The sequence below is a fragment of the Dysidea avara genome, chromosome 9, assembly GCF_963678975.1.
Source record: "Dysidea avara chromosome 9, odDysAvar1.4, whole genome shotgun sequence".
In the NCBI taxonomy this organism is placed as follows: domain Eukaryota; kingdom Metazoa; phylum Porifera; class Demospongiae; order Dictyoceratida; family Dysideidae; genus Dysidea; species Dysidea avara.
In genome coordinates this window covers 11979804-12001500 of record NC_089280.1, presented here as the reverse complement: position 1 = coordinate 12001500, position 21697 = coordinate 11979804, and the positions used below count along the sequence as shown (strand labels likewise).

Below are 21697 nucleotides of genomic sequence, written 5' to 3'. Positions count from 1 at the left end.
GTCTTTGCGCGTTTATTAGAGTAGGTTACTTCCCTTTACTGGTTATTGCAAAAAGTGGCTTGTGGCCTTAGATCTTGGTGATCACGAGAACATTAGTAGAGTGTGATGCATTATTGTTGCCTCGTGTAGGCTTGTGTTAGACTCCATGCCAACATAGAACCATAAGAGAGATCGATACTCTCTAATACAACAGTCACCTACATGGTTTTAATAAAATACTCTAATAGAGCATTCACAAGTTAAGTTGTATGGCTGCATTAATATATGGAAATAACAGCCTGGCTTGTTTACTCAGTTGAATACTGCTACTGTGACTACCCATAGATTATATAATCTGTGGACTAGCTACCTTATACTGAACCTCAGAAAAGCTCTACAATTGATACCATGCTCGGTAGCTATATAGCTACCAGATGATCCATGAAACAAGCAGGCTGCAATATGAACAGGCCAACCATATTGACTCTACGGCATGTGTGTATATAGCTAGGATTCTATGCGACATTCTACATTAGAAATATCACATAGTCTGTATGTCATGCTTAATTTGCGAATGCTCTATTGAGTATCTATATATATAAAGCTGAAAACTGTCTGTCTGTCTGTCTGTCTGTCTGACGGTCACGCTGCTTACTCACCAGACTCGGCGCGAATCGACATAGTCTGTGCTGATAATGAAGCGCTCATCATCCGCCTACTCTAAGATTGTTATCACGAGTTCACGCGTGCTTCCGTTCGGTCTCTACAGCGCGTAGAAGGCCAAGGTGTAGAGAAAACTTGAGCAACATTCCTTTGAAAACCACAGCACATACTGTTCAAGTGGTAGAACGCCTGACTAGCGTGTAAGAGGTCGTGGGTTCAAATCCACGTGTTGACAGATTTTTTTCTTTCTACTCAGTACCTTTTTGTGAACACCTTTTTAAAACACAACTTTTAGCTCATCATATCTTGGCATGCAAAGCACGTATCGAGGCGGGACTTCAGCGAAATTAAACGCCCATCATCTGGCAACTCGAGTGTTGTTGTAGCAAATCAATACGTGCTTTTGTTCGCTCTTTATAGGGCGATGAAGGCACTGATGTAGGGAAGGATCACTGAAAAGTTGAGCTACATTCCTGTCAAAACCACTGATAAACAACTGTGGCGATTTGTGCACCTCCCCTTAACCCCAAGTTATTATAACCAGCCAGGGTTCAATCCCCGCCTAGGTCATAACTTTTTTTTTCACTTTTGGGACCTTTTTGATGCACCTTTTTGCTGTATCTGTTCCATGCAAGTCTTCATCTACAAACTCTTATGATCAGTTTTTCAGCACTGGCACTGAATTACCTCACATAATAGGGACTCTTATAGCACTTTTGGGATAGGGCAGACAAATTGCCAACATATTTGTCCATCTGTGTGTTGGTCCAGTGTGTTGTATTAGAGTAGGTAAAAGCTTCTTTCACCAGTATCCAGAATATCTACATCTTTGTTTTAAGCACATAGGTGTGCACTGACATGAAAAACTGTTTGTTCAGACTCACCTCAATACTGCTGTAGTAATAGGCAGCTTGCATGATTGAACAAATACTACTGTGCATCTGAAAAATGATAATACTGGAACCATGCAGATCCATAGTTTACACCGAGGAACTGCATCTGACCTGGCACAACTGTTTCACTATCCTGCTTACATGCTTTCACTCTAAAGATTCATACATTACCTTATTGGTCAATTACACTGCAGGTGTTTCAAAACTGGGTTTTTGTATGGCAAGAGGTATATGTGTCACTGCAACATCAGAACTGAAAGTGCATAGGACAAGTTCTGAACTTTTGCTTGCCATGCAGTAACTATAACTGCAAATTGTGTTGACTTTAAATTATGCTCAAGTTCATTTCTCTTTGTGACAGTCGGTAAGGTAAACATCAAAATGTAGAAACTGAAACTGTACCGTGTGTATACAACCTGTATGTAATGTAGGGTATACTGTATACAATTGCCTTAGCTCGCATGCAGTTTAACTAATTAGCTAGCCTTGCATGCATGCTTCACTATAAATTATTATGTACTGCATAAGGATCATGTACTTTAAAGCACTATCGACATACATGCTACACAGCAAATATAGGACAATAATATTTATGCTTGGTTCCCAATATATTAATTATTGTTGCATTAGTTCTCATGTAAAGCAGCAAAGATTTCGTTTGTTCTATACAGCACGTGGAAGTCACTGGTAGGGAAGATGCACTGAATAATTAAACTACATTCCTGTCAAAACCACAAACAATAAACTTTAGTGTTTTGCATCATTAATGACATAAGAAAACCTCATGCTCTTTAAAATATATGACATCACCATGTACCCTACATAGCTACATTAGCAGTGCTGGTGTTTAATGCTTTTGTGGCATTAAAATGTTTAATGTGGAGATGGTCCTGCACATAGGGCAGGTACCAATGCTACAAACAAATGTGGTTATCCAACTCAGCTGCAGGCCTCAGTGACAGCATGCTATTCGATGTCATGAAATAGTACATTTAACCTCAAACTTATTGAATTATTAATAGTGATTTTCAAGCACATCATTAGTACAGCGTTAACAAGTCAATAAAGTATTTAATCACATATGCAGTTGCATGCTACAAAAGCTACACTCTGGTGACTGATTGGATCACTCCATGCTGGTGAGTTGCACTGAAAGGTGTAGCTTTTAAAAGTGCAAGTGGACTGGAAACTTCTTCTCCAGCTATTTCCTGTAAGCTTCTTCCAAATGCTTTTAGGGTAACAACACTGCTGGAACTTTCAGATCTAATCATCATTTGTGCAGTCGCTTCTGTTTTGCATTCATCCGTGCATTGCAGCATACCACATCTGCTACAAGTATCAAATTCTCCTTCAATTCCATGTGGCAGTTTGCTGCGGCAGTTCAGACAAGCTTTGTACACTTCAAATAATTGTACACCAAGTACTTTTGCTTCATCAATGGTATGCACCTTCTCTTGCTCTCTTATATTTACTGCATCAATGTCATCTATTTCATCTATTTTGCTCTTAGACACAGACAACTGCGTCTCACCACGGAATTCCTTGACAATGACCTTTTCAAATTTGTAGCATTTGGATGAAGACAGCATATTTACATCATCTCCCCACAAGACAATTCTAGCTGTACCAGATCTATCTGCAATCGTAACACTCTGTAGCTTTATTCCATTTGCTGTTTCAACAACATTATCTACTTCAATCACCTTGCCTTCACAAGTAACCTTTGTGTATTCTGGAATATCAGATAGATCGCTTAATGCAGTGTTACAATCATCATCAATTTTCTGTACATCATACTTTCGAGGAGATTTCTCTATTGTAGTTTTCTTGCTCACTAACACCTATAACATGCAAAAAATTTAACTAAACTGTATTAAATCCTACTAAACATTTACCTCATATTCATTGCCATGGCGAGCTTTCTTGACTTCACAATTTCCCAAGACAACCGCTTTTCCAGTTTCTTCAAATAACCGTTTTCGGACTGAGCTGTCAAACCCATACAATCTTATTTTCTTTTGCTCATCGCTTATCTCGCCATCAAAATATGATGCACTCTTGCCTCTCTTCATAGATGAAATATCTCCCAACACGCCACCTATGCGTGCATCTACTGATGCACCTTTGATACCACTAACATCCATTTCTTCCGTGTTCAGATTCATTTCAAGTTACAAAACTCAAGTGAGTGAAAAGTATTTATTTGCAGCTTATTTATACTATCCAACTAGCTATGCTGGAGACCTATTGGAATTTACTGGAATAATCCTCTTTGTAAACATGTTTTGGAGATACGCAGCTCACACTATTTAATTAATCTGCTTGGACAAAAGGGGTACACATGCTATGAATATTTTCACTGTTCTCCATTGTGCAAGTGTTTATTTGTCTGGGTTCTCCAAAAATAGTTTATGCATAGTACAAATATATACTATCCAACTAGCTATGCTGGAGACCTATTGGAATTTACTGGAATAGGCCTCTTTGTAAACATGTTTTGGAGATACACAGCTCACACTATTTAATTTATCTGCTTCAACAAAAGGGGTACACGTGCTATGGATATTTAAGTACTCTCCATTGTGCAAGTGTTTATTTGTCTGGGTTCTCCAAAAATAGTTTATGCATAGTACAAATATCATTCCCAGCAACTTTATTTTGCACTACCGATGCACAATTTTATGATTGATGCTCCAAAATGTTGCAATGCATTATGACTGAATATATAGCTGCATTGTGTTTAGTTCTACATTATAATAGATGGTGATTTGCTCCGTAAATTTCAATGACCCAGAAAGGCAATCATAATATGCTGTCTTTGTAATTATTTTATACTATTACATTAATTTTTTTATTATAATACCTGCACGTAGGGCAGGTAACAATGCTAGTTTATTATAAAAACATGTAGCTAGGTGACTGTTGTATTAGAGAGTATCGATCTCCCTTATGGTTCTTAGTCTCGCGTGGCCAGACCGCTTTTTTCCGTATATTGGGTGGGGAAAAAAGGCAATGCTATACCATTGGCAATGCTATACGTCATTCGCACCTCCTTTGCGGCCAAAGTTATTCAATTAGCGTCCCCAGCGCCTGGGGACGGCTCAGAAGTAAACTGCTATTGGAGTTGCACCAGACCCTTTTTTCCCCACCCAATATACGGAAAAAAGCGGTCTGGCCACGCGAGACTATATGGTTCTATGCTGGCATGGAGTCTAACACAAGCCTATGCGAGGCAACAATAATGCATAGTAGCTGTGTCACACTCTACTAATGTTCTCATGATCACCAAGATCTAAGGCCATAAAGCCATAGGGCCATAGGCCACAAGGCCGCTTTATGCAATAACCCTCCATTTACGAAGCTTTGTAAAAACATTGATAGTATAGATATTTACCATAGTTTAGTATATCTATGGTAAAAATGGCGCACATGATACTTTAGACTACCTGGGACAACGGTAAGGAGAGTTGGTGTTATTGTGGAGAGTTCAGTGAGGTATTTTCGTGTGCAGAAGTGAGGATCAGTTCGTCGTACGCTGTAGCCAACTATTTGGAACAAACTTCGCTTCGTTTCGAAGGCACACATTGAAAAACCAAGTCATGTATAGACGACAAAGAGCTAAGCATAAATTTGAGGCTCGCAGTTCGGCAGAGCTTACACTCAAAAAAGGAGACATTATTCGAGTATGGAAGACTGCCAATGGCCAGTGGCCTGATATGGATAACTGGGTGAGCGGAGAAAATGAAATAACAAAACAGAAAGGTGAATTTCCTGGCACCTACACGGAGTTTGTAGAGGAGGTTGACCCAGAGGATGTACCTCCACCTCTACTGGTTAGAGCAGAGCAGAATGGACCCAGTCCACCTCCAGTACCAGCACGTGGTGAAACTCACCTTCGCACATCACACGCCAACCATCCACCCCCCGTATCCCCACGACACTCATTGTCAACCGAACTTAAAGGCCACACCCATAATCTAGTAGAACAAGATTGCACCCGTCCTGTAAAGTGTGTTACATGTAAGTAATAACATTATGTGCAGTGCATCACATGTAATATTATATGCAGTATTATGTACTATAGACTTTGATTGTAATGTGTCATGCTGTTGATATTGTTATGCAACACTTGGTTCATATTGCATTGTTTTGTTAGGTAATGACTTCTTGTGGGGCCAAGGAGTCAAGTGTCTCTTCTGTTTAGGTCAGTTGTAGCCATTACATTTATATTGTGTACACAACAGAATATATTATAGTATTGTTTGATGCACCTACTACATGCATGCACACTGCACACACACACCTATTTACTGCATGTGGACCATACTTGTGAAAAGATATTTAGTTACAAGTAAAACCTGTTCATGTGGGCACTTTAAAATGAGGGTGCTTGCATCACAAACAGCTCTTTTATAACGAATAAATTACATGGAATGGTAGGATACCAGGACTTTTCATAGTGTCCTAGTTAAGTTGCACAGGTTCCTTTCTAGATGATTTTTATTTTGCTACTTCAACAGTACACTAAGTATTCTATAGCTATAATTTATGTGCTTTATGGTTTGCTTAGATTGTTTCAAGATTTGTCACACGCTATGTAGAACTTTAATGGCAGCAGTCCCATGTGAACCTGTGAGTTATTATTATACTAATAGACAAGCATACATGACTGTGTCTACTGTACAATAAGGTTGTGAATTATGACACTTTGCCAATATAATTATATGAAATCAGCTGCCTACTTTGGACCTTGACAAATGCTCCATATTAAGAACTCACTGCAATATGTTTTTGTCCCAATAGGTGTGACTCCATGCTTTTTTTACCTCATAAAAAGGAAACTAGTGTATTAAAAATGTATCCAAAAAATTATAGACCGAACATGTCATTGTAGAGTGGATCCATTACACAGCTCACATTCTCTTTTGATCATATGTATTAAATTGCAGTGACAGGTGTAACCATAGCATTCTTAGAGAATCTTATTATTCAGATATGCTTTCATTTCCACATAAGGAGCTATATACACTGTTCAATTATAGTCCATAGTATTCTTATATCCTGAAATGTTTATATTAGTTATTACACATATTTCCCTCTCAACCACACACTATATATAACTAGATGAATAAAAAATTGGAAATTTTAAAATGGGAATAGGGATCGCTGAAAAAAGCCACAAAACAAGAAGGGATCGCTGGGGTGGTAATGTAAACCACAAATCCCTATTTTGACTCTCTGTCATAAATTTTTAGTTGCATGCTCGGTCATTTTGAAGTGAGTCAAAATAAGGATTTGTGGTTTACATTACCACCCCAGCGATCCCTTCTTGTTTTGTGGCTTTTTTCAGCAATCCCTATTCCCATTTTAAAATTTCCAATTTTTTATTCATCTAGTTTGTGTACTTTTTATTAATCCACTAATGGATTATGAAGAAGACTGTTGTGAATAGTGTAATTTTGCATTCTGCATAGTAACACCATCAACATTTCAGTACACACATGAAACCGATCAAATTGCAATGTTCATACAGACTGAGAGTCTCCTAATATGAGCTACAATTTACAGTATGGTGCCTTTAATAGCTGTCAAATTCAGTACAAGGATTGTTGTTATACACTTGACTGCATTATACATCAGGGTAAACTCCCTTCAGACTGGAAGAGGGCATGTGTAACACCAGTATACAAGAAAGGCCCGTGTACTAATCCATCGAACTATAGACCTATATCATTGAATAGTATTTGCTGCAAGTTGTTGGAAAATATCATCACCTCAGCAATATCTTCTCACACTACTGACTACAATATCATGTGTACAAATTGATAATGAAGACTGGTGAATAGTGTAATTTTGTATTCTGCACAGTAACGCCGTCAACGTTCAGTATAAACATGAAACTGATCAAATTGTAATGTGCATACAGACTGAGAGTCTCTTAATATGAGCTATAATTTACATTACTGGTGCCTTTAATAGCTGTCAAGTTCAGTGCTAGGATTGGTGTTATACACTTGACTGCATTATTAGAGTATTTACATGACTGCTCTATTAGAGTATTTAATCTGGATAACCCGCCCACGTACAATAATCACGCAGCGAAAGAAGCCACCTTGCAACAAAGTCATCAGCCCAGATTAAGCTTCCTGGTCTATACTGAGTTTAATAAAAACAGATTATATTAGCCACAAGCAGCTCACATCAAAAAAACTAACTTTGAGCGTGATTTTGTATGGCTTCTCAAGCGTAATGGCGATTTGGCAAGAAGAAACGGCCCGGTTTGGGCTGTTTCCATCCGAAAACGAAATCAAAAATAGGTCATGGACACGCACAATGATCCATTCAGCAAGCCTTACTACTTTTTATCCCAGGATTCTCCTTGTAAACTTCGCTATGCCTGTGAAAGAATAATATTATGAATAATTATACAACCAAGTAGTAAGAATAATGCGAAATGCGGTTAAAAGTGTCTGAATGAACTGTGCACAGGACATTCAACAACAGTGAGTATAGCAGCATTAATCTTACTAATTATATTATTCTTTTCTACATCCTCGTGTAGGTAACACCAGGGGTAGCAGAACCTGATGGAAATAGTCGAGATGATGCCACACCTGGAGGAAAGAGATTTAGCAAATTAATTAGTATCTCTTCAGTAGCCAAATTTGTTGCTGGAGCCAAATCAGGTACTTGTGTACTGTTGAAAGATCAATTAGCATATCCATATTTGGTGGAATAGATTTTAACTAATGCAAAAAATAGATATGTAGATTGATATGCTATTTATCTTTGACTTTGTGATGTGGATGATTATTGCTTTTACTGCACATTACAGAGGATTTTGAAGCTGGAGGTCACTGGTTTGCCACACATAGTTACAATGTTCCCACTTGGTGTGACAAGTGTGGAAAAATTCTGTGGGGGCTCCGTAAACAAGGAATAAAATGTAAAGGTAAGCTTTACTTTGTGTACTGTGTATGTATTGGAATTCCAGCCTACATCATAAAGTATTGAGATTTTGTAATTACCACTACAATTATCATTTAGTGTGCAGTATGAACCTCCATCGAGCATGTCTCTCACTGGAGATTACCACTTGTGAACAATTTAGAAAGAAAGAGAGTACAATACAGAAACAGAAAGGTATGGATCATGTGTATACTTCAGTATACAGTACTGGCTTTATATCATTTAAATGTACAGGTAATTTGTATGGTGTAGTCTATAGGTCATGTGTAATTGCCAATGCAGTACAAAAACATTGTGTTAAGTTGATAATGCAGAACTGTTGATGAAACTGTTACATACTAGTTAAAGCACCACGACAAGTGCAATATGTAAAATATCATCTTTACCTTGTTGTATATTTCTGGCTTGAGACAAAGCCCAAGTGCTATAATATGTTTCATGGTGCACAAACATATGCAATGCTTTTACTGGCTTAACGTAAGAATCTGGATATGTAACCAGTAGTGATGTACCGATACCACTTTTTCACTACCGATCCGATACCGATACATTTGAGGCCAGAAATGTCCGATACCGATCCGATACCGATACTTTGCCCCACAGGCATTTCTCACAAGAAACAGCTAGTGATTTAGCTTACTAAACTCATTTTCTAATCCCATCAACTGCAGTTTGCTGGTTTTGAAGTAAGTCAGTGAATGATACAGTTTATCATGGCCTGGAATGCTGTAAGAAAACTATAGTAGTGACTTGTGAATAGCAAAAGGTAATTTGTAGCAAGCAATGCTGATTTTCACATGATCCGGAATGCTGGAAGGCTGGTTGTTTTAACTGGTAGCTAAGTCCAGACAAACTTGACTCCTTGTTTCTCATCATCCACCTGTGTCTCCTATCACCTCACAATTCACTATAATATTGCTGTAATTGATCACGTGAGCAAGTGTTTCAACCATTTTCAAGAAAGGTGATAAAGTATAAGCATAGTCTTTTAAAATGCAGCTTTGCTTTTGACAATTCTCATAGTGTCAGACAGCCTACTGTATACAGGGGTGGAGGAAGCATCTACAAGTTAGGTATAGGCAACTGTGAGATCATACTTCTATGACCACCACCAGCATCATAGTTGTGCAAGCATAATCAGAATTTGCAGCATGCTTAGGTTAGCCCCAGAGCTTTTTCAAAAAATTGTTTTCTGAGATTGAATCTGGAGACAATTTCACACCTATAAAAATACTCTAATGGAATAAATAGTCACTGACTGCTCTTATAGGGTATCGCTGACTGTTCTATTAGAGTTTCTCAAGTGACAATATTTAAAAGCGATCCTGGAAAACCAGAGCAACCAGACTGCTTTCTATGGACTTGGAACATGGCTCAATAGCTACCATTAAAAGTTGGGTAGGCATTTGCCTACCCTGTCTACCCGGTTTTTTCCACTCATTACATTGCCTGACTGCTTTATTAGAGTTACTTGAACTTTTCACCAAAATCATTGTTCAGAACAATGATACAGATGTTGCTATTATGTGAGAAACTATAACCTTAACTACTGAATACCCTTGATTGGGGAACACCCAGATACACAGGTAAAGATTTTATAGCACAAGTTTTAGATCAAAGGGTAGCGAACAACCTTTTGTGCCTGAGTGTGGCCTTCAGCCTATAAAAATCCTGGGGCTAGGGGATGTTTTCTGTTTCACCTTAGTAGCTATATACATCAATTGCCCATACTTCATTTTTAATTTCCAAAGGCTGCAACACAAGTTGCTGTCAGACCTTCAGTGCTGGCCACTGTAAAGCGTTAATAATAATAAAATAATTATGAACTCAATTATGAAAACCATGCATGTAGCTACAATTCAGGCCACTTTAATATTATTGGTGATTATGTTTCTGGTACATTAGCTACCAGCATGCGTAGTACAATTCCTTCATTAAATTTTTTCGAAAACTCAATTTCAGAAATATATTACTACTGGGTTGCAACAAACCACTAAATTTAGCTGTGCATTTTACAAATCTTCATACCACATCTAAAGCATTTCATAATACCAGAAATATTATTACCAATTGGAGTAGCTAATCTCACAGAAGTATTGTAGCAATGAAAGACTTAGCTTATCATGATAACTATGATGAGGTGGGTTGGCATTGTGCTTCTGTCAAGGCTCATGTGTTCCCCTAGCCTATTCCATTTCCTGCATAAGTTGAATTGAAATTTCTTAAGTTAAATTTTATGGTATTTCATAAAAATTAATATTAAATTTTTGAACCATGTCTTGTGCACAATTTGCAACCCGGCCTCAGACTTGAGGTGTCAATCAAGAAAGTATGTCTGGTGCTCTGAGATAACAGTATTAGGAAGATAGAATTTAAGTTTCAGCATTTAAAAATAAATACTATGTCACGCTATGTATAGGTAGCGCTGCACCAATTCCAGTGTCAGTATCAGTCCAACACTTCTGTTTTTATGAGGTATCGGAATCAGCCAATGTATTGTTGCAGGTAGGTGTGCCCAACAAAATGACATTCGGCTGTAGACTTACTAGTCCATTTTACAAGCATCAAACACAATACTAGTAAAATCATTCATCTATGCTGAAAGCTACTCTGTGAAAACACAATCCAAGGAAAAGATCAATATAGATAGTCAATAACTCTAATAGAGCATTCAGTTTAGTAGTACTCATGGCTGTTTTATTAGAATATTTATAGTGGTTCTTTGCGAAAGCCATTATCTAGACTTCTTCTCAAACACCTAGAAGACTATACTTGCAATGACTAGCTGCTGAAGAACCAGTTTGCACTTCAATGACTTCTAGTGAATATTGTATTGGTTAATCACTTAGTCATGCACTATTTATAATGAACGTGTAAACTTGTACAACAGTACTATGAACTACACAAATGAATAAATACATGGATGAGTTGACTGATGGTATATATTACAAATAAATGTATGCAGTGAAACAGCTAAAGTACTTAGTATCAGTACTTGTACTTGCAGGTACTTACAAGGTAAATACTTAGTACTTGAAGTATTGGTAAAGAGTGGAGTCAGCACAGCCCTATATATAGGTAAAACATGCAGTGTTAGAATTCTTCAGTGGATAAACAACCTGAAGGAATGATATAATAATCACCAAAGCAGAACTGAACTGATTATTACATAATCCCTTAAGGGTGTTTATCAGCTGCAGGATAATGTAAGTGTTGTGTCAGCTATAAATAACGCTGAGCTATAAGCATTGTGTCAGCTATAACTTTGAAACTAATGGTGAGTGATTTCAGGAGATTACATGTAGCTGGTTTATAGGTCTCATGGAAACGATTATGGGATCCTTGTGTAATTAAAATTTCTAATTTACAACTAAATTTAGCAAAGCAACAATACTACTAAAGCTATGTGTAAGCATGCAGTGTTACACTGCTTCAACTATTACTGTAACAACAATATAAGTACAGCTGGACTTGAGAACTGTATACTATAGATTCGAAGGAGTTTTAAAGACTTCTAGTAGATTCAAAGACTCTAATAGAGGGTTTTGGCATATATTTGCCTGTTTTTTCTTTGATGTAGGATCAATAAGGTTTCAGTGGGATACACAGTTTGAATGTTTCTGGTTTGAGTTCCATGTTACAATGACTTCTGTCTTTTTTGCTTAACTATGTTATACAATTTTGTACCACATTAAAGCTCTGTCCCTATTATTTAGTGCTTTATTTTCAGTACACTAAACTAATTACAGCAATAGTTGACTTTGCCCTAAAGTTGGATTTGAGCATCAGTCAGTGGAGCTGGAGGGGCTAAATGCATTATTGAGATTTGATAACACCCAACATTGTTAAACTGTAACATTGCTAAAATATATAGCAAAGCAAAGCCTATGGCAGCCGTGTTCACACAGCTATTGCCACCCAGTGAACCAGTACTGGGATGTCTGTGCACCACTCAGGCACTTGAGTCTTGTGTGGGTAAATTCACCTGGGGCAGGGCTAGTAACTTGCAGGAGGACTGTGCAGGTCTTACGGAGACTGAGAGAGGTAATGGAACACAAAGTTCCACAACAACCCCAACACAGGTAAATGAGACAAGGACGGAATAGTGCTAGCCAAGTTGGCCTGTTAATCAAAAGGTTCCAGGTTATACCAACTTGGTGTTGTTGCTTCCTTGAGCAAGAAACTTTATTCACATTGCTCCACTGTATATTGGGAACCTGGTGGCCTGGTATCACCTGGATAAGCAGCCCACCCAGCTGTAACATCGATGGGTAGCTGATTCTTGCTGGGGAAGTAAATTCTCAACCGTCCTTGTCCATTTAGCTAAAATAATTAAGGCCAAAATGAACTAACATGATAGTGTTATTACAACGGTGCTCAAGTCAGCAGAGTACCACAAGGAGAAGGTCCATTACATGCACATTGTCATACATTTTTCTTGAACCTTTTGTTATTCCAACAAATCAATAAGGATATAGCTACAAAGTATGACTATGGAGACATTCTACATGGTATATGCTTCTCCAGTCATTAGTGACAACTTACTACTGTATGTGTCTCTTTTGTTATTGACTTATCTTAACCAAACAATTTACTAACTAATAATGTACAGTATCATCATTTTATATAGTGACAATACCAAACTGGACACATGATCAGATTAATCAAGGCTATATGGATGGCATGTTGCCACCATCAGATGCACGACTAGTACTGCTAGGATATGAGGGGTCAGGCAAGTCATCCCTAGCAGATACACTTGTGGGGAAGTGTTTTCAGGATACAACCCCAACAGAAGGAGCAGATCAGCTAGAAATAAGCATCACAACAGCTGCCAACTGGGAACTAATGGATAAGTCAGAAAAAATAGAAGATATAGAAAAGCAAGCTCTACTTGAAACAGAGTTTTTCTTGTCCTCAAATGTAAAAAGCAATGTTGCCATGAGTAACACAGCATCTTTCATGTCTTTACCCATGAATAACAATCAACCAGATGAAGAACCAAAGGTAAATAATGATGATCAGCATGTTGTGGCCTTGGAGCAAAGTAAAAGTCCACCAGCTAATAAAAAATTTGTTCCAATTTCAACAGAAGAGTTTCAGCAATTTACAGCATTTTATGAGCAATATGATCCGGAAAAGAAGTATGTTCACCTGTGGGACTTCGCTGGTCAACAAGTGAGTAATTATAGCTACTGTAGCAAGCGTATACAATTGGGCTCAAAGTGTGTACCTAACTTGGAATTCTTATCATGTAATTACGTTAAATTTTCAGTGATGACCTTCTATAATAAACCAAATTTAGGAAAATCACCCTTATATGGCTGCATTTGACACATTAAATATTTAGTCCTGAAACACAGCATTACCAGTTAAATCACTACCCAATGAAGGGTAGAATAAACCATAGAATTATAAGAAAAAATTGTAAATATTTGAAAAGTGTTTTCTGCTATTGACAGCGCCATTCTAGTTTCAAAATTTCCCAGGCATGACGATAAGGATGATTTTCAAAATTTGGTCCCAAATTTAGAAGGATTTAGCATTAACAAAGCACTCCTATTGCATGCAGTGCCTATATGTGACCAGATATTACAAAACCGATCCAAATCGCACATCAGGCAAAATCAAACTAACACCACCAGTGGATAGCTGCACTATCGTACTACAAGTTTTGACCCTCAGCACTACTCAAACTACACGAGGCTGGTTTTTACACACGTCTTTTCTGGGTGGTGTGGAGTGCTCAAATGGCGGTTTCAGGCCTTGTGAAGGACCTGGCTTGGCAAGAGTCAGTGGTTTACTGGTGGACAGCCTTATAATGTTGGCCAGACGTGTTCTCTGCTGATTTTGCTACATATCAGCCACTAAGGAGCCAGCACAGCCCTGTAATCTGGTGTCTGGACTCCAATCGTGGTCTGCCTCCATTTTGAGGTCTAACTTTTGCCCTCCCCGCCACCCCCCAGCCTCCACCCCTTTGTGAGCACTCGTGATACTACTTCGCTCGTCCAACTGCTCAGATTTTCTATCTTATTTGGCGGGAAACTGTACAAGCAGCTACAAGTACTGGAAGTGGCTTGAAAGGTAACAGATTGATGCATCTTTTGTGTAAATTTCATACGCGTGCTTGCTATCCTTGGAGAATTATGCTGGCTTCAATTCTTTAAAACCGTTTATCTCGGAACTTCTAATGTGCGATTTGGATCGTTTTTCCAAAATCCAGTCACATATTTCATTGCCAGGTGTAACTGCCTTTATTGTGTGATCTGAGGATCGAACCACTATAATATATTAGTCATCACTTGAGTTACTTTAGTGGATGTAAATTACACAAAGACAGATAAATGTTGTGTGTTTCCTCATTTGTTAACTTCTTTGTGTGATTAAGTTACCAGGTAGGGGGTCAACTCTGGCTTTCTTTAAAAACCTCATACTCTAACATACTAGTAAAATTGTCAATTAAATGAAATGAAATAGGGATCTATGCAATAAAAAAAGAGATGAACGATGGTATTACAGCATAACTCAGTGGGAAAGTCCCTACTTTGGTACTGAATAAAGTAATTGTTACAACTAATGTGCCAAAGTAGGGACTTTTCCACCGAGTTGTGCTGTAATACCATCTTGTTTCATTAGTTTTTATTGCATAGATCCCTACTTCATTTTCTAAGTGACAATATTTTAAAATACTAGTTTGTTTATAGTTTTTTGTTGTAGCTCAGGGACTGTTCTATTACATGCATGACTGCTGTAATAGAGTGACTGTTGCATTAGAGTATCTTGAGTGAGACAAGGGGTGTACAGCTAGCTACCCCAGTAGGGTCTTGTTTTCTGTTTAGCAAATAGTTAGATTGTGAAGAGGTGTTGTCTTCATACTCTATCGTGATTTGTCAACCTAGATGGGTGTAGTCGTAAACCTATTGTGTATTAGTCTGGCAGCGCCTGCTCTTTTGCATGGCGCATATCCCAAGAGTGAAGTTGCAGATATCTAGCTAGTGTACCTCTTATAGTGACGCCAGGACTAAAGTGCTTCAAAAATCCAGTTCTGAAATAATTCTGTGGCGTCTAAATGTGCTACTGAAAGAAAGTGTTGATACAGAAAATTAACACCTCAACTATGGTTTCATTGAATAAAGAAGACAACAGCCTGATTGAAGATAAAAGAAAAGACAACGCGCAGAGGGCTTACACTCCTCGGAACCCCAAAAGGCACATCCCACTGGTGAGTTTGTTATTGTGGCATAAAATGGTGACCGTGTACTGCTTCATTTGGCCCAGTTTGGCCTCTAGCCTTGTAACTGTGATCAGTCAGGCAGTCAGGCAGTGAGTCTAAAATTTGAGTTTTGACAATTTTAAAAAATTCTATATATATCCGACCTCCTGTTAGCATTTTGCTATATTATGTATTATATGAACTAGTACTATTCTATAAAGGTGATTTTCATTGTGTAAGATGTTTCTAGGGTGCTTTTCAGGGGTGGAATTTTGGGCGGCATGCAAAAGTTTTGGCTACTTAAATGGTACTACTGATAGTCAAGTGTTGTCAATATTATTAATTCAATTGCTTCAAAATTGAATCAAAATGCACTTTTTTCTAAACTTTCTAAGAGATTGCTATGCTAAAGACTTCAGCATAACATATTTCTATGTATCTTTGATACCCTCCAACATTGTAGTCCCTGTAAAATGGCAGGGAGCCTTTATGTTGGCTACAAAGATAAGGAATAGTTGTAAAACATTTTTATTGCAACAGTTGGTGACTATAGAGGACATGAATTGGAATTTCTTATGTTTGAAAATTACAATTTGCAAATATTTAGCTGCAATATTTCTGCATCCCTACACCTACACTTGTATTCTGTTTGCTTTTCCTCTACAGGTATTCCAGCACACACATGGGTTGTTCATATCTGATGAGGTGATCTCTCTCATTGTGTTCAATGCTGGAAAATGTTTATACGAAACTGTAGATCATAGGTATACTAATGACATCACCCCTTCTAAGTCAGGCATCAAATCAATATGCTATTGGATGGAAGTTGTCAGTGCTCGTGTTAGCCGTGAAAGCACCAGCAAAGATGATTTCTCCAAACTACTTCCTACATATGTGCTTGTTGCCACTCACATTGACGAACTCCATGAAGATATAACTGTGGCAAGAAAAATTGCTTTTGAAAAAATAGTCCCTGTTCTGTTGAAAGAATTAGAAGGAAAACCATTCTTAAATCACATTGCAGGGTCAAAAAATAATGAGCTGTTTACAGAAGGGTCTCCATCAATATTTTTTGTGAGCAATAAAAAACGAGACCCAATTGTTATCAACCAGCTCAAACAAGTAATAACAAAAATTGGCTTCACCAATAAGCAACCGCGACCAATTCGATATTTAAAAATGGAGCGAAAATTTCTTCACTTGGCTTACCGAGATAAAGTCAGTGTTATCACACTTCCTCAAGGCAAAGAAGTAGCACAAAGTTGTGGCTTACCTGAAGGTGAAGTGTATAAGGCTTTACAACATTTACATAAAAAAGGTACTATTCTTCACTTTGCTGAAGTTTCAGGCCTATCCACCATCATCATTTTGTCTCCAAATTGGCTTGCTAAGTTACTGACGTATGTCCTGACCACTCTAAAATGCTACCCAAGGGAATTCCCACTCAATATATTTGCAAAAAAGCTTAGGGAAGAAGGATTACTAGAGGAACAGCTTATGCAGTGGAGCATACAACAATTCCTTAAAACTGAAGCTGATCAAAGGGTACCTGATATAACACCATTACAAATTGCACAGCTGCTCATCAATTTCAAACTAATGGCAGATGTCACTTCTTCATCACTTGCACATAAACAGTTACAAGTAGAACAAAGAAAAGAAAACGAGAGATTATTTTTGGTGCCTCACCTTTTACCCAAGGAAACCATTGCACTTCCAAAACCATCCTACAGATTTCTATACCATTTTCCAGGAGGGTTTATTTCTGAAGCTGTTTTCAACCAAGTTGTTGTGATGTGTGCAGAATGGAATGGCACACAACAGTATGATTTGATAAAGTGAGATTTGCATGTAATTTAGCCAATTGTAAACTCTTTCATATTGTCATAGGTTATCCTACCAACATGTCTACCTTGAATTAGGAGACAGTCAGACATATGTGGTTACACCAATACACGAGGATGAAGTAATTGAGCTGTCAGTATTTCGTTTCACCTCCGATGAGGATGATGCAGAAGCTAATACAGATGCTATTGAGCTTGTTCACACCTTACAAGGATTTATCAATGATGCATTAGAGCAACACATGAAAGCGTTTCACAAATTTTCCATATGTAGCTACATCCCTTGTTCAGAATGTGACCAGTTACACATCAAGTTTGAAAAGGCAAAATCAGTTAGTGTAGTACCATGTAGCACTATTGGTCACTATGGTAAATGTGATATCACACAATACCATAAGCTATTCTCAACTACAGGTCAGTGTGCATGGTATGTTTAATAGTTAACCATATTGTGTTTTTTACTTACAGATGCAAAAATTGCTGTGAAGGAGGAAAGACAAGAGCAGTTCCTTTCAAATTCAGGTCAGGGTGACATAAATATTTACACTAACGAGTAGAGCATTACACGTTGTTCATACCATGAAAGTTTGTATGATGTTCTATGTTATATATAGCATCTTTGACTTTGGATTACCATCAACCTGACACAACTACCAGTATTACCACTACATCATTAAACAGTAAGTGAGATACAGATAATAACCAGTATTAGTGAGGTAGAAGTGATCATTGTAGGTCAATCAGTGCAGTCTGAAGTTTCTGATGTAACATCACTGGATTTTGATGAAGTTACTAAGAAAGGTACACAGTGTATTATTGAGTAATGTTTGAAGAGATATATGTCTTGTTTGATCAGCACCAAAGATGAAGGATTTGCATAAAGCTGTGTTCCCCAAGATAGCCGCTGAGTGGAGAACAGTTGCTGATTTTCTAGAGTATGACATTGCTGCTATCAATCTTATTGCAGAAACAGGCAAGGAAGATCCAATGAAGTGCTGCATTGAGCTATTTTCTGATTGGATAACCACTGATAATGGGCTTGCACCAAAAACATGGTCCACTTTGTTAGAAACATTAAAAGAAGTTGATCAACTATCAGGAGTAGCTGAACAGATTGAGGAATCATTAAAATGTGAGCATCATTTTCATGTGGTTATAATGTTGTACTATCTGCTCTGAGTGAAATGTAACTGTATTGGTGTAACTGTGTGTATGATGATGACCCAGCATCGTGAGGTCTACCACAAAACATGTGATATACTGATGTAATAACTGTTTATAGCTGCACATGATTTTGTGGTTACACAGGCTTTTCACATGCTTACATTGTTTGTACATGTGATTTGATGAGGCTTACTGCAGTGTATATACTAATCTATTGCAAAGTGTTTGTAAACACCTGATTGGGCTGATGTGTCTAAAGGGAACCAGACAGTCAAATCTAGTAGTGACTCATGTGCAAACAGACATGTATATAACAATTCATATTATTGTTTATATCATTCAGGTAAACCAACAGCTTCTATTGTCCTTTCCAACTCAAATGAAGCATTAGCTCAACGTAAGTTTAATACTGTACTATTAGTGCTAAATCATCATTAATCCTTTAGCTCCAAAGATGAAGGAGCTGCACAAAATCGTCATACCACATATAGCATCATATTGGAGGGAAGTTGCTGACTATCTTGAATATAACATCGGTGTGATCAAAACTATAAAAGAAAAATGCAACCACAATCCTGTAAAATGTTGTGATGATCTCCTCAGAAATTGGTTGAGCACCAGTAATGGAGTGGGACCAAAGACCTGGTCTACACTGATTTTCACACTTATGGACATCAAAGATTTGGAGGAGGTTGCAAAACAGATCGAACAACGAGTAACTGTCATTAAGAAAAGATCAAAGAGATGAAGTGCCTACAGTTACATATGTATACATACAAAAATATAGTTATAAGTTTTCAAAATAGGCAAATGATTTTGAAAAAAAATAACTGTAATTTACACCAGAAAAATAACTCCAGAAAAAATAGCACCTATACTAGTAACACATTAAAAATATGGTATAGCATATACATATAAAAAAATAGCATTATTACTTAAAAGTTTGAAAAAATAACATCTCAGTTTCAACAATGCACATATAATAAAAAGCACCATATAGCATTTTACATCACATAATATAGTTTATATCTGAAACATGTAACACACAATGTGTAACTTTATATCATGCAATAATATTGTGCAATATCTTTTTATTTGATAATGATATTACTTACAATATAATAAGAACGATTGGTGATTATTAACTGAACACTCAGTTGCCGATTCATGCAGAACCACAACCAGTGATGTCTGTTACTGTATTATCATTATCAATCACTGATTGTAGAATTTAATTTTGAGGAGCTAGCTAGGTACATACAATAGTTAGATATGAGTGCCAAAGGCACTTATTTACTGCAAGAACATCACTTTTACAGTAGATAATAATGCATGAATCTTGTTTGATCAAGGAACTATATTTTGGAGACTAATTCATTCTCTGTGTGTTCACATGCAGTGAGTTATAAACACCGCGGCCAGTTAGTATACTCAATATTGAACTCTCCTATATATTCATACTTTGCCAATATTATATATATGATATTCAAGTTTGCAAATTTCTGGTAAGAGACCTGTAAACAGGTACCTTACTGGGTAAGACACCTAGCCACAAACTTTAATTTGACAAATAAATTGTATACTTTAACTTTGTTGGGTTACTAACAAAATTCCAGATACATGCAGAGGCTATAATATTATTATATTCCTTTATTGTTTTATACTTATAATAATTTGCTGTTGTTGTTTTATAAGATAATTTTATTAATTGTATAGGGTGCTTTATACTTTCCAAGTAATCGATCATAGTCTGGAACTCACTGAAAACTCAGACATCATTATTATGCTTAACAGGCTTAGCTATAGTCATTAGGTATTCAGCTTTGGTGAAAATAATACACTAACGTTAGTTGGTATATACTTGCATGCTGTACATACAGGACCATTTCCACACTAACTAATTAAAGTCACAAGCAGTAAACATCATATTCACGACCCATGAGTCAGTTTTTAAACTATAACATTAACTTTATTATTTATAACTGAGCCTGCAAGTAATAAAGTGAACATGCCATACAGGTATACATAGCTGTTACCATAGATATTATATATTTACTAGTTTATAATATCTATACTATTACTTATTGCGAAGCTACATGATGTGTAACACACATTATATGCCTACCAGGAATGCTTGACATAACTTTTTCAGTTACTGGAATACATCAACTATCTGTACTAGATACCAACAAGGCTAGTGGCCCAGACAATATTTCTCCATTTATCTTAAAGCACTGTTCCAATGAAATATCACCTATATATATTGCAAGCCATGGATACAGATGTGCTACCATCTGACTGGCTAAGGCTAATGTATGCCCTGTTTTCATAAAAGGGAAACTGAACTCATGCTTCCAACTATCGTCCAATATCTTTAACATCTATATGCTGCAAAACCATGGAGCACATTATTCATTCTATTATACAACATCTGAACTCCTTCAATGTATATACTCATTGAAAACCAACACAAATTCAGGTCTCAGCACTCCTGTGTCACTCAACTTATTTCCCTGTTACTAAGATATTCCATGGATCATCACCAACAAACGGATGTTATTCTTCTTGATTTTGCAAAAGAATTTGACAGCGTCACACACCAAAGACTTCTTGTAAAACTCAGGCATTACAGCATTACTAATAAAATAACATCTGTTACTGGATCAGTATCTGGCTTACCCAAAGATCTCAACAAGTAGTCATCTGACTTGGTATCCATTCAGTCTGGAGTACCTCAACTCCTCAAGGAACTGTTAATGTCTTATACATTAAAGACATCACAGAGAACATAAGTTGACCATTATGACTATTGGCTGATGATTGCATAGCTACATTACAAAACTATTATCACTGAAGATGCTATCCAGCTACAAAATCATGATTTTGACCAATTGTTTGCCTGGGCAATGAAGTGGTAACTACATTTTAATGTAACAAAACATACTAATATGCACTTCATCACCTATTCTGTT

The 21697-nt window shown here is 37.2% G+C and overlaps 2 protein-coding genes across 4 annotated transcripts; one reads left to right on the top strand and one right to left on the bottom strand.

Annotated features, from left to right (window-relative positions):
* Positions 1-2508: 2508 nt before the first annotated feature.
* On the bottom strand, positions 2509-4416 carry LOC136266937 (uncharacterized). Its single transcript, XM_066061979.1, has 2 exons — positions 3431-4416; positions 2509-3376 (listed from the first exon to the last, which is right to left on the bottom strand). Exons 1-2 carry the CDS (start codon positions 3698-3700, stop codon positions 2639-2641), a joined length of 1008 nt encoding a protein of 335 aa, XP_065918051.1. The 5' UTR covers positions 3701-4416; the 3' UTR covers positions 2509-2638.
* A 494-nt stretch (positions 4417-4910) lies between these two features.
* LOC136265913 (uncharacterized) lies at positions 4911-19845 on the top strand. 3 transcript variants are annotated; one of them, XM_066060860.1, is made up of 16 exons: positions 4911-4992; positions 5047-5555; positions 5692-5739; positions 6106-6167; positions 8098-8221; positions 8371-8487; positions 8583-8678; positions 13135-13682; positions 16384-17555; positions 17608-17975; positions 18030-18083; positions 18176-18241; positions 18285-18362; positions 18418-18693; positions 19069-19122; positions 19172-19845. In XM_066060860.1, exons 2-16 carry the CDS (start codon positions 5135-5137, stop codon positions 19471-19473), a joined length of 3786 nt encoding a protein of 1261 aa, XP_065916932.1. In that variant the 5' UTR covers positions 4911-4992; positions 5047-5134; the 3' UTR covers positions 19474-19845. The 3 variants fall into 3 exon arrangements, with proteins under 3 accessions (XP_065916932.1, XP_065916934.1, XP_065916931.1); XM_066060862.1 differs by having other exon boundaries at positions 4936-5555; positions 18297-18362; XM_066060859.1 differs by having other exon boundaries at positions 4936-5555.
* The last annotated feature ends 1852 nt before the right edge of the window (positions 19846-21697 follow it).